The following is a 14,340-nucleotide window of genomic DNA, read 5'->3' as shown; positions in this document are numbered from 1 at the left end:
TATATATATATATATGTGTGTGTGTGTGTGTGTGTATATATATATATGTGTGTGTATATTAGATTAGATAGTACTTTATTTATTCCGTCAGGAGAGTTCCTTCAGGAAAATTAAAATTTTCAGCACAATCCCATTCAAGTTTATATGTATGTATATGTATATATATATGTGTATGTACTGTATATATACACATATATGCATACATATATATATATATATATATATATATATATATATATACACACACAAACCCCGTTTCCATATGAGTGGGGAAATTGTGTTAGATGTAAATATAAACAGAATACAATGATTTGCAAGTCCTTTTCAACCCATATTCAATTGAATGCACTACAAAGACAAGATATTTGATGTTCAAACTCATAAACTTTATTTTTTTTTGCAAATAATAATTCACTTAGAATTTCATGGCTGCAACAGGTGCCAAAGTAGTTGGGAAAGGGCATGTTCACCACTGTGTTACATCACCTTTTCTTTTAACAACACTCAATAAACGTTTGGGAACTGAGGAAACTAATTGTTGAAGCTTTGAAAGTGGAATTCTTTCCCATTCTTGTTTTATGTAGAGCTTCAGTCCTTCAACAGTCCGGGGTCTCCGCTGTCCTATTTTACGCTTCATAATGTGCCACACATTTTCCATGGGAGACAGGTCTGGACTGCAGGCGGGCCAGGAAAGTACCAACACTCTTTTACTACGAAGCCACGCTGTTGTAACATGTGGTTTGGCATTGTCTTGCTGAAATAAACAGGGGCGTCCATGATAACGTTGCTTGGATGACAACATGTGTTGCTCCAAAACCTGTGTGGACCATTCAGCATTAATGGTGCCTTCACAGATGTGTAAGTTACCCATGCCTTGGGCACTAATACACCCCCATACCATCACACATGCTGGCTTTTCAACTTTGCGCCTATAACAATCCAGATGGTTATTTCCCTTTTTGTTCCGGAGGACACCGCGTCCGCAGTTTCCAAATATAATTTGAAATGTGGACTCGTCGGACCACCGAACACTTTTCCACTTTGCATCAGTCCATCTTAGATGAGCTCGGGCCCAGCGAAGCCGGCTGTGTTTCTGGGTATTGTTGATAAATGGGTTTGACTTTGCATAGTAGAGCTTTAACTTGCACTTACAGATGTAGCGACCAGCTGTAGTTACTGACAGTGGTTTTATGAAGTGTTCCTTAGCCCATGTGGTGATATCCTTTGCACACTGATGTTGGTTTTTGATGCAGTACTGCCTGAGGGATCAAAGGTCCTTAATATCATCGCTTACGTGCAGTGATTTCTCCAGATTCTTTGAACCTTTTGATGATTTTACGGACCGCAGATGTTAAAATCCCTGAATTCCTTGCAATAGCTCGTTGAGAAATGTTGTTCTAAAACTATTCGACAATTTGCTTACAAAGTGGTGACCCTCACCCCATCCTTGTTTGTGAATTACTTAGCATTTCATGGAAGCTGTTTTTATACCCAATCATGGCACCCACCTGTTCCCAATTAGCCAATTACAAGTACAACCATTTACCATAATTTATATATATATATATATATATATATATATGTATATATATATATATATATTATGTATGTATGTATAATATATATATTATGTATGTATGTATAATATATATATTATGTATGTATGTATGTATAATATATACATTATGTATATGTATGTTTGTATAATATATATATTTTGTATGTATGTATAATATATATATTATGTATGTATAATATATATATTATGTATATGTATGTATGTACAATATATATATATATATATATATTATGTAAATGTATGTTTGTATAATATATATATATATATTATGTATATGTATGTATTTATATATATGTATGTATGTATGTATATATATGTATGTATGTGTATATATATATATACGTATGTATAATATATGTGTGTGTGTGTGTATTTGTGTATATATATATATATATATATATGTGTGTATATATATGCTGCTGGAATTTAAATTTTCCTGAAGGAATCAATAAAGTACTATCTATCTATCTATATATGTATATTTATATATGTATCAGCTGTTGCATCATGTTTCTTTTGTACTCAAAACGCCCATGGAGAGGGCCAAAGTGCTGTTTAACATCTTCTTTATGGACTTGTTGGGTTCTGCAGCTTGTCAGTTCTGCCCGTTCACACACGCCCGATGGTAAGTGCAGTACTTGGACAAACTGCCCACAATGTGTTGCCAGAGATGTTTCAGCCATTTTGAATCATCCTGCGCTGCGTATTGGTTCATTGCGTTACATTTTTTTTTTCATGAGATTGATAATGAGGATGAATTCATCTGCATGACAACCCAGTTTATAGTCTTTTCTTAACCCTTGGTGCTCCAGACCTGCAGCAGCAGTACAGAGAGTGCCAGGAGCTGCTTGGTCTCTACCAACAATACCTTTCTCTGCAACAAACGAAGCTCAACCAGTCCATTACTGAGCTTAGCCAGGCACAAGCTCACTCTAAGGTAAAGAACAGCACAGACCTGTGTCAAACTCAAGGCCCCGGGGCCAGATCTGGCACGGCACCTCATTTAATGTGGCCCGTGAGAGCCTGGGAATATCATTTAATCAAAGTTTACTTGTATAGCCCTAAATCACGAGTGTCTCAAAGGGCTGCACGAGCCACAACGACATCCTCGGCTCAGATCAGAATAATGTGGATACTTCATCTTTCTTACTAAATCTTCTCATTGTTACCAGTTTGACCGAAAAAAAAAAACACGCACTAGGTGTGGCGAAATTATTCTCTGCCTTTGACCCATGGGAGGTGAGGGGAGCAGTGAGCAGCAGCGGTGGACGCTCCGGGAATAATTTTTGGTGATTTAATCCCCAATTCCAACCCTTAATGCTGAGTGGCAAGCAGGGCTCCCATTTTTATAGTCTTTGGTATGACTCGGCTGTGGTTTTAAACTCACAACCTACCCATCTCAGGGCGGACACTCTAACCACTAGGCCACTGAGTAGGAACACTTTGACATATTTACAAATATTCAAATGTTATTGCTGTTAATCTTTGGGCAGCTCGTCATTCGATTCCGATTCTTGGGGTGAGGATTTCGACATTAGACAAACTTTAATGATCCACAAGGGAAATTGTCCCACACAGTTGCTCAGTTACAAATGATAGAAAGGACAATGCAGGCATAAAATAGACTAAAAGCAACATAAAATATAACATATTTAGATGTAATGTTTATATAATATATGTACAGGACAAGATATATATACTGATTTATTGTATGTTTATATCATATATACCAGGAGTCGGCAACCTTTACCACTCAAAGAGCCATTTTGAAATAAAGAAATAAAGAAAATAATTGGGGCCACTAAACTCTTTTGGAAAATAAAAATGAAATAAAGCGTACAAAGTTTTTTTTTGCTTTGTGCTATGTATAAACCAGGGGTCTCAGACAAGCGGCCCACACCTTAATATGAAAATTTAGTCATAGTGCAACCCGCAAGTTTTATTTAAATGCCGCTTGACAACATCAAATTTGCCAACCATCCCAATTTTCCCAGGAGACTCCTAAATTTCAGGGCAACTATACTTTCGAATGTCTGCCGAATTTCACCCGAACAACAATATTAAGGGCGTACTATGATGGCAAAACGTCTAACGCCCTCTGCAACCGTAACAAACAGCTTGCCAACTCTAGTTGCATGCGGCTTCTGCTGACACACGCAAGTGACTGCAAGGCGTACTTGTTCAACAACCATACAGGTCACACTGAGGGAGCCCGTTTAAACAACTTTGACACTCTTACTAATATGCGCCACGCTGTGAACCCACACCAAACAAGAATGACAAACACATTTCGGGAGAACATTCTCACTGTAACACAACATAAACACAACAGAACAAATACCCAGAATCCCATTCATCCCTAACTCTTCAGGGCTACATTATACACCCCCGCTACCACCAAACCCCGCCTCCCCCCATCCCCGCCCACCTCAACCGCGGCACGGAGGAGGGGGGGTTGGTGGTAGTGGGGGTGTATAATGTAGCCCGGAAGAGTTAGGGATGCATAGGATTCTGGGTATTTGTTATGTTGTGTTACAGTGCAGATGTTCTCCCAAAATGTGTTTGTCATTCTTGTTTGGTGTAGGTTCACAGTGTGGCGCATATTAGTAAGAGTGTTGAAGTTGTTTATATGACAACCCTCAGTGTGACCTGTATGGCTGTTGACCAAGTATGCGTTGCAGTTACTTACGCGTTTTGACAGCAGCCGCAAACTAGATGTGACCGGCAGGCACTCAGATAGCATGGTATAAAAGCTGACGCGACGACATGATCTAGAGCAGTGGTCCCCACCGGGCCACGGCCCGATTGGTACCGGACCGCAGAAGAATTTTTTATTTAAAAAAAAAAAATAAAAAAATTTTTTTTTTGTAATTAAATCAACATAAAAAACACAATATACAAATAGTGCACAAACCACAAAAAAACTCCCTTTTTCATGACACAAACGTCTCTTTTTCATGACAAAGAAGAAAAAAAAAAAAAGAAAAAAAAAAGGAAACCCCCCCGGGCCGCGGGACAAATTATTAAGCGATGACCGGTCCGCGGATACAAAAAGGTTGGGGACCACTGATCTAGAGGACGTTAAAGTCGTTTCCATCTCGGCACGTCTTCATCATTGTTGTCTGGGTGAAAACCGGAATATATTATCCTCGGGAGATTTCTGGGAGAGGCACTGAAATCCGGAAACCTGCCGGAAAAATCGGGGGGGTCGGCAAGTATGCAACTGAGCCACATCAGAGTGATCAAAGAGCCACATGCGGCTCGCCGACCCCTGATATATACAATATATAACAATTTTATTCATAATCGATACTCAATCCAACACGATTCTCGATTAAAACTGATTTTTGCAATGTATTATTTGGTATGATAATAACAACACCTGAACAAAACTGCTTACAGCTTACAAAACGTCCATTTGGTCGCCGACGTATGACACATATGTGCACCAAGTAAGCATAGAGATGGCCTAAAAAATATATATATTTTTTTGTTTTTGGAAAATTACTAAAACAATCGGGATTCGAATGTGATTAAAAAAACATTTTTCAGCACCCCTAATTATTATATGCTGTATGATAGTTTGTAAAAATAACAATAAATACTTGAATATTCATCTGCTTGTCACCTTGACTTACCATTTGAAAGCAAGTTATCCATCGATTTGTTTGTACAAAAATCAAATAACCATACGCATAGGCAATAGTATCATGAGGCGATTGTACTTTTATATTCTGTTACAAGCGAGGGCAGCCATGACTGCGATGTGGCCCTCCATTAAAACAAGTTGGACACCAATGTCAGCTAAAGCATTTTTCGAGACCTCATGCAACAGCTCATTTATGGCTAAGTGCCAACATAATGCATATCAATTGAGTGTAGAAGTTCCCTAAAGTCACTTGCTTGGATGTGATTACACCACAGTAAAACTCTCTCAAGGTCGCACCTAAGAAGGGAAGACACTCTTCAGCCTAAGCATCTGGAGATAGAATAGATGACATGGCCAACCTCATTGTCCCGCTGTGGCTCTGAATAATGTGTGTTTGCCTGCTCCCTGACCCTCAGCAAATGACTCACACTCTCTCTTCCCGAGTCAACTCTAAGATGGGCTTTTCCTCCTTATGTTTATCTCATAATGTGCCTGACCTTGGTTTACCTGCCAGTAATGCTCAGTCGAAAATTGGCCTCTTAATCTTCTGCCTGCGTCAGGTCCAAACAGGATGTGGTAAGCGTAATACGACGTCGTAATAGCGCGCATACACCTTAAGAAAATGTACTCAAAGCCCTCAAAAGATGCATGCAGGGAACATTTAAGTACACGTGTGAGGAAATGAAGACTAATGGTGCATAATTCAACTCTGACAGGTTTCACTTTTGGCCCGGGTCCACAGTACATTGTATGGGTTGGACTAAAATGCTTTCATCCATTTTCAGAGGCTCCCTAAATTGGTCAAAAAGCAATAATTGTCCTTTTTTGTTCTGTGTCCAGGTGCTCAGCAGTGAAGAAGCCACTAGCAGGACGACTAGCCAAGCTAATGGCCTACTGTTTGATGGCTCATACCTCAGCCTTGCTGCTACGCAAGCGCAACAACCTCAAGTGCGCAGGAGAAGTAGTGGAAGAGCAGCCGCCTTGCAGACTGCCGGTATTTCTACCCCCATTTCCTATGAGAGCCACGTCTGTCCACCTGATGAGCAAACAGTTCAGACAAGGGAATGTGAACCGCAGCACCATCAAGGCACTTTCCAAGACAGTAGATATGACACCCAGCAACGCACGACCAATGGCCATTCCCTTGACAACAGCTGCCAGAACACCTCTATCCAAAGGTGTTGTTGTTCTTCTGCACCCACAACTTTAGGAAGCTCAAGCATGCAGAGAATTCAGTGAATATCCAATAAATAATGCGCCTACATCCACACAGGCACCAAGGTGGGGATAACTTAGCGGCTCAGACCAGGGAAGCCCTTACTAGCCCTCTATTGGGCCGCAAGGACTGGGAGGAGAAGAGACACCAGCTGCTGCTGCAAAACATGCAGCTGGAGATGGAGCGAGAGAAGCTGCGGGCACGGCTGGCTGACCAGGAGGAGAGGATCAGCAGACAGAATCAGCAGCTGTGCCAGTCACGCCTCCATTGCAAAAAGTAGGTAGACCAAATGACGAAAGGTCAGAGTATTTGTTTCTAGTTACTCAAAGTTGAAATATTTGATTTATACATTTTTGTTTTTAGATTTCTTTCACTTGTAATGGGGTTGTACGGTGTACCAGTACTAGTATAGTACGGCGATACTAATGAATCATATTCGGTCCTATATCACCCCCCCGCCTCTCCCCGTCGTCACGTCACGTCATGATATTGCTGGTTTTACGAGCAGAGGAGCATTTTCGGCAGCGTGCACACACAGAGTACTTACAAACAGACACAGTGTGTAGACAGAACAGCGAGGATGGACGCATTTTGGTGTAAAAAGTCAAGATAAAGGTGAAGTTATAACACTGAAGCACCCTCAGGAAGAGCTGCTTTAAGACATGGATAGCTAGCAGTCTTCTAGCTAGCTACTTCTAAATCACTACACAGCGTAAGAGCATACAATAGCTCACCGCCGTCACAATGTAAACAAACGCCCTGGGTGGATCTACACCTGACATCCACTGTAATGATACCAAGTACAATAGCGTATCTCGTCGATACTAATAATAATAATAATAATGGATTGAATTTATATCGCGCTTTTCTATTATTAGATACTCAAAGCGCTCACAGAAAAGTGGGAAGCCATCATTCATTCACACCTGGTGGTGGTAAGCTACGTCTGTAGCCACAGCTGCGCCTAGGGCCCCTCCGACCGCAACCAATCATTCATTCACCAGTGTGAGCGGCACCGGGGGCAAAGGTGAAGTGTCCTGCCCAAGGACACAACGGCAGTGATTTGGATGTCAATAGGTGGGAAGCGAACCTGCAACCCTCAGGTTTCTGGCACGGCCGCTCTACCCACTACGCCAGGGGTGCCCATTACGTCGATCGCGAGCTACCAGTCGACCGCGGGGGGTGTGTCAGTCGATCTCCAGCCAGGCTTTTAAAAAAAATAGACCTAAAAATTAGTGATCATCAATCTTCACCAAGACGTCACTTAAATGACATTCTCGGTACCGGAGGGTCTTGTGAGATGACGCTGGCTGCTGCAAGATCATTATTATGAAAATATGACCGAGAGGAAGGTGAGAAACACTTTATTGCAACAGACTCTCGCGCCGTACCTTCCGTCAAAACTCTAAAGGCCGACTGCACATTTCCTATCTTCACAATAAAAGCCCTGCTTCATGCTGCCTGCGCTAACTAAATACAGAGTCTGGGAAAACTGGCGTGCACAAGCGATCCCTCAGAAAGCTGGCGTGCACAAGCTTTCCGAGACTCTTATTTTGTTAGCGCAGGCAGCATGAAGCAGGGCTTTTATTGTGAAGATAGGAAATGTGCAGTCGGCCTTTAGAGTTTTGACGGAAGGTACGGCGCGAAAGTCTGTTGAAATAAAAAGTGTTTCTCGCCTTCCTCTCTGTCATTTTTTCATAATAATGAACTGGCAGCAGCCAGCGTCATCTCACAAGACCCTCGGGTGCCGTGAATGTCAATCAAGCAAGCTACGGAATTTGCCGCCAATGTTTTTCTTGTAAAGTGTATGGAAGCTGGATGAATTAGATGCCAAAAACCAACCACTTTCATGTGGTATTGTACAGAAAGGACAACTTTTTTTCTCCTCCATTTGAAAATGTGGGCGTTATCATCATTACTGTCTGATTCCAATCAATGCAAGTCATCAGAATCAGGTAATACACCAACTTATATTCTTGTCTTTGTGAAAGAAAGACATCTATATGTGTTACACATGCTTGTATTATCATTAAACACATTTAACTTGTTTACAAAAATGTCTCTTTCATAAATAAATAAATATAAATGATATATATAAATGAGGTAGATCCCCTCGAGTTGGTCAATTGAAAAGTAGCTCGTCTGCAGAAAAAGTGTGGGCACCCCTGCACTACGCCATACTACATACTACTATGACTACATCAATATTTATTTCTGTCACATAATCTTTTTTAGGTTTTTTTAAATGTATGTTATGTTTATAAAGTCAGTAAATAATATATGATCCTGTAACTTCTTGGTGTCTTTTGGATACCTAAATGTGTGGTATCATCCATAACTAATGTGAAGTATCAAAGAAGAGAAGAATAAGTGATTATTACATTTTAACAGAAGTGTAGATAGAACATGTTAAAACAGAAATTAACAGTAAATGAACAAGTAGATTATGAATCCATTTTTACAGCTAGTCCTTTACAATGTGTAGAAAATAATAGGTGTATAAATGACACAATGTTACTGCATACGTCAGCAGACTAATTAGGAGTCTTTATTTACTTACTAATAAAATAAAAGTTGTCTAGTATGTTCACTGTTTTATTTAAGGACAAAATTGCAATGAGAAACATATGTTTTATGTACCTTATGAAGTTTTCTTTAAGCTAAACTAAACTACTTTCTCGTTATATTCGTATTTTTACTGTTATGTTTTTATTCTTATTGTTGCTTTTTACTCGTATTGTTATTGTTATATTTTCTATTTAACTTTCATTTATACCCCCATTATTTACTTTTTAAATTCAATCTCAACTCTGTACACTGGTGCTGGAATTTTAATTTTCTTGAGGGAACTCTCCTGAAGGAATCAATAAAGTACTATCTATCTATCGATCGATCGATCGACCGACCGACCGACCGACCGACCGACCCATCCATCTACCGCATTTTTCAGAATATAAGTCGCTTCGGAGTATAAGTCGCACCCGCTGAAAATGCACAATAAAGAAGGAAAAAACATATGTAAGTCGCACTGGAGTATAAGTCACACTTTTGGGGGAAATTTATTTGATAAAACCCAACACCAAGAATAGACATTTGAAAGGTAATTTAAAATAAAGAATAGTGAACAACAGGTTGAATAAGTGTAGGTTATATGAGGCATAAATAAGCAACTGCTATGTTAACCTAACATATTATGGTAAGAGTCATTCAAATAACTATAACATATAGAACATGCTATACCTTTACCAAACTATCTGTCACTCCTAAGCCATAAATCCCATGAAATCTTATATGTCTAGTCTCTTACGTGAATGAGCTAAATAATATTATTTGCTATTTTACGGTAATGTGTTAATAATTTCACACATAAGTCGCTTCTGAGTATAAGTCGCACCCCCGGCCTAATTATGAAAAAAAAACTGCGACTTATAGTCCGAAAAATACAGTATCTATCTATCTATCTATCTATCTATCTATCTATCTATCTATCTATCTATCTGGACAACACTACTTTTAAATGTTAACAGGTTCTGTTGTAATTGGTAGATGTTCTCTTTGGTGTTTTTTGTGCGTGTTAGGCTTCAAGAAGCTTGTCAATCTAAACTCAGCAGCTCAATTGAAAATAAGAAAACTCAACAGTCAGACGCTCCTCACCACCAACATTTGGCCCCCGGGTAAGCACGTAACCATGGAACTTATTCACAAAATCACCAAAAAATGAATGTCAAAACAAAAGTGATGTTGTGTGTAATGTCTGCAGTGGCACAGACAATCTTCCCGGACCACAGCGCTTAAGAGACAGTGCTTCTCAGACTGCACCGTTGGACAAAACTCTTGGCTCTTGTGGTGGGAACGCCTATTGACACTTGTGTAGAACTTGACATGCCACGTGGTTTCTTTCATCAAGCTTACTGAAGTATAGAGCAGTCATTTTCAACCACTGTGCCGCGGCACACTAGTGTGCCATGAGATATTGGTGTGCCGTGGGAAATGATGCAACTTCACCCTAATAGGTCCAAAAAATATTTTTTTGCAAATCAATAATCATAATAATGCTGTTTTCTAGTGCCTGTGCTGTGTAGAGCTCGGCAGGGTAATCTTGTAATACTCCATATCAGTAGGTGGCAGCAGGTAGTTCATTGCTTTGTAGAAGTCAGAACGTGTTGAGGATGGCTTGTTGTGATCCCAATATACAGAGCACAGCGGGAGACAGCGTGCAGGTAAAAAGGTATGTAACGCTTAAAACAAAAATGAACAAAAGGCAAGTCCTGCTAGAAAAAGGCACTGAAGCATAGGGATGGCGATGCAAAACAAAAGTAAAACTGAACTGACTACAAAGTCAACAACAACAGAATGCTGGACGACAGCAAAAACTTACGGCGTGTGGAGCCAAGACGGCGTCCACAAAGCACATCCGTACATGACATGACAATCAACAATGTCCCCACGAAGAAGGATAGCGTACGCACAACCTAAATAGTCTTGATTGCCAAAACAAAGCAGGTGCGGGGAATAGCACTCAAAGGAAGTCATGAAGCTACTACAGGAGAACACCAACCAAACAGGAAGGGTCACCAAAGTAGCAGCGCAAGACAGGAACTAAAGCACTACACCATGGGTGTCAAATTTGGCCCGCCATGTAATTTATTTTGGCCCTTGAGACAATATTAAATTAACATTAGAGCTGGCCCGCCATTATCATACAGCTGCGGTGCATTCACCGCTAATTCTAATACTTGCCAACCCTCACAATTTTCCCAAAAGATTCCCGGATTTCTCATGAATTTCTCCCGATTTCCACTCGGACAACAATATCGGCAGCGCGCCTTAAAGGTACAGCTTTTAGCGTCCTCTACAACCTGTCGTCATGTCCGCTTTTCCGCCATACAATCAGCGTGCCGGCCCAGTCACGTAATATATGCGGATTCTACACACACACAAGAATGCATTGCATACTTGGTCAACAGCCATACAGGTCACACTGAGGGTGGCCGTATAAACAACTTTAACACTGTTACAAATGTGCACCACACTGTGAACCCACACCAAACAAGAATGACAAACACATTTCCACACTGTAACACAACATCAACACAACAGAACAAATACCCAGGACGCTACAATATACACCCCCGCTACCAACAAAACTGGATTTTGCATGTCACTATAAAGTTCTATAAGCCTTGCTTGTTCAATATTCAATGCGAAACTTGTTTGGGTCCCTATTAAAAGGTTAAGTTGTTCAACTTTGGCCCGCGGCTTTGTTCAGTTTAGAATTTTGGCCCACTCTGTATTTGAGTTTGACACCCCTCCACGTCACACAGGAAACAACAGCAAACTCAAAATAAGGCACGACAACCTAGTGGAGTTTCATTTTGTAACTTTTTCTGCTGGTGCTGTGCCTCCGTATTTTTTTTAACAAAAAAATGTGCCTTCGCTCAAAAAAGGTTGAAAAATACCGGTATAGAGTTAAAAAAGGTGCACCACACAAAAGTAGTTCTGTAAGTAACCCTTTTCTTATAAATGGCACAGCTAACAAAGTTTGTTGTTTAAAGCTTTTCCAACTCTATTTGGGGCTACGCTTGTCTGTATGTGTTATACATTTTTTAAGAGGTGAGCCTTGCAGGTTATAGTTTTCTTCTCCGTCTTCATGTCAATGTGAATGCATGCTGTCTCCAATGTGTTGTTGGTCTGACTTCTTGACACCTTCCTCTGTCTTGCAATGCTGAACAGAAGCCGCCTCAGTGCTATCAAAAAAGGACACAGCCACATCTACAGAGGGGCCTGCGAGTCCTGCGAAGCTCGTCATGGCACCTGCGACACGAAAGACATCGGAAAACAGGTAACTTTTCCAGTTACCTTTTCGACGTAAACATTTTGTCATGCCTGGCAATGATGATTCACAATTACGTTTAAATGACCATATTTAGGTATTACTGTATTTCCTTGAATTGCCGCCGGGTATATAGTCTGCGCCTGCCTTGAGTTACTGGCGGGTCGAACTCGTTTCGCCAAATAATTAGCATATGTTTAGAATTTCCGCCGGGTCAAACTCATCACGTCACGAGTGACACTTCCCTTGTCATCATTTTCAAAATGGAGGAGGCTGATTTCAATCATTTGAAATCGCATAAAGCGAAGAAGATTAAGAGCTATTCAGTAGGATTTAAGGTCCAAGCTATTGAATATGCTAAAAAGAACAGTAAGCAGCAATGTTTTATTAATATACCGTAGCTGCGTGTGTCAAATATGAGTCGTTAAATGACTCCCGCCTCCTGGTGGTAGAGGGCGCTAGTGATCCTTCTTGCGACTACTCGGCTGCAGAAGAAGTGACAACAAGCAGCAAGAGTTTATTTTTTCCTCTCGCTTGCACTTTTAACATGGAGGACTACATATCTAAGATATAACAGTTTTCTAAACTGGACTTTCAATGGAAGCAGGAGGTAATAAAGGAAGATCTCCATCGAGACAGAGAGACTTTTAAAACTGAAGAAAGATAAGGAAGACTTCTATAAACAAGTTATTGATGCTTTTGATCAGAAGGAGCTGCGCATGGACTTCATTTATAAGTAAAGGTAAGACCATAATAACGTTTTTTTTTTAATTAAATGTGCTTTTCATGATGGTATCCTTACATCACACTCAAGTTTATAAGCACAGGCCTAAATTTACTGCATGCCTTTGGTAAGCACCGGAGTGAGAAGAGGTTTTAAATCAATTAGCGCCCCGGCGGCAATTCAAGGAAATACGGTACTCAAATGAATTTAAAGCGGAATCAAAACATATTAGGCATCATAGAAAGATCATAGGTTTGTTACGATAGAAATTTGTTATTGAACAACAACAATGTCCTTACACAATACAACAAAATGACAATGTAAACATTTTTTTTTTTACATTTAGCAAATCCTGTTGCGTTGTTGTCTTATCCCCCTCTTCCCTCAACTTCCCTTTCTTTCTTCCTTTTGTTCCTCTTTCTATCCCTTCCTGCTCCGGTCCGGCTGCGCCAAACACTAATGTAAAGCCATTTAATAAAATCAAATGCAAATAAGAGAAGTATCTCACACTTCTCTTTTGTAAAGTAAATCTCTCCAGCCGATATGGGCAAGTAGAGGCCTCGAATTTTAACTTTTTAAGGTCAAGGCAAGTTTTGCCTTAAAAGAGGGCTCATATTTTAAGGCACCAAGGCTAACATTATTTTCTTTCAAGCCAGGGGTTCTAAAGCATGTGTGTGTGTGCATGTGTGTATATGTATGTATGTGTGTGTGTGTGTATATACATATATATATATATATATATATATATATATATATATATATATATATATATGAATTGATGGCCATAAGACGTAACTGCATTTTTTTGTCCATACAGATAAAAATAGTGTCCATGTATGAGATCTAGGGCTGCCAATTATGGCCAAAGTAATAATTAAGATTATTGTTATCAATATTGAAATTATGATTACTGATTGTTAGGTAAAGCAGTGTGAACGGAATACCATCATGTCATTTGTAATGTCTAAAAAAAAGACTATAGATAAACTTTATCCATGTATCCAAGAACAAATATTAGTTTTTTTTAATTCATTAATAATATCAACTTATCAGCTTTTTGTCATTACATGATGTTTTGTCTCTATTTTTACATTTTGATTGAGGGCCTTTTTATTATTAATTTTTCCAAGTGATGTACATTTATTTGTACATGTAAATGATATATCGGGACACATCTATTAAGAGTTTGAGCAGAAATATGTCGTATGGGAATGAACTATACACAATGAAACATGGACAAAATGCTTTGGCACATGAATGGTTTTTGAAGTAATTACTTTGTGAGATGAAAAAAACACATAATGTAAAATAACATGGCATTTAATTTTTGAATATCAAA

General features: G+C 39.6%; 1 protein-coding gene across 3 annotated transcripts in view; it reads left to right on the top strand.

The window, feature by feature from the left end:
- Positions 1-14,340, top strand: part of LOC133535474 (protein hinderin-like) — an 83,312-nt gene that overhangs the window by 39,733 nt on the left and 29,239 nt on the right. For all 3 annotated transcript variants that reach the window (XM_061875340.1, XM_061875338.1, XM_061875339.1), the window contains 6 exons: positions 2,392-2,516; positions 6,069-6,406; positions 6,502-6,720; positions 10,023-10,118; positions 10,205-10,290; positions 12,178-12,286. In XM_061875340.1, the coding sequence (XP_061731324.1) occupies positions 2,392-2,516; positions 6,069-6,406; positions 6,502-6,720; positions 10,023-10,118; positions 10,205-10,290; positions 12,178-12,286 (973 nt within the window). The remainder of the gene's footprint in view (positions 1-2,391; positions 2,517-6,068; positions 6,407-6,501; positions 6,721-10,022; positions 10,119-10,204; positions 10,291-12,177; positions 12,287-14,340) is intronic.

The sequence above is a fragment of the Nerophis ophidion genome, linkage group LG16, assembly GCF_033978795.1.
Source record: "Nerophis ophidion isolate RoL-2023_Sa linkage group LG16, RoL_Noph_v1.0, whole genome shotgun sequence".
In the NCBI taxonomy this organism is placed as follows: domain Eukaryota; kingdom Metazoa; phylum Chordata; class Actinopteri; order Syngnathiformes; family Syngnathidae; genus Nerophis; species Nerophis ophidion.
This window is presented reverse-complemented; position numbering and strand designations above follow the sequence as displayed.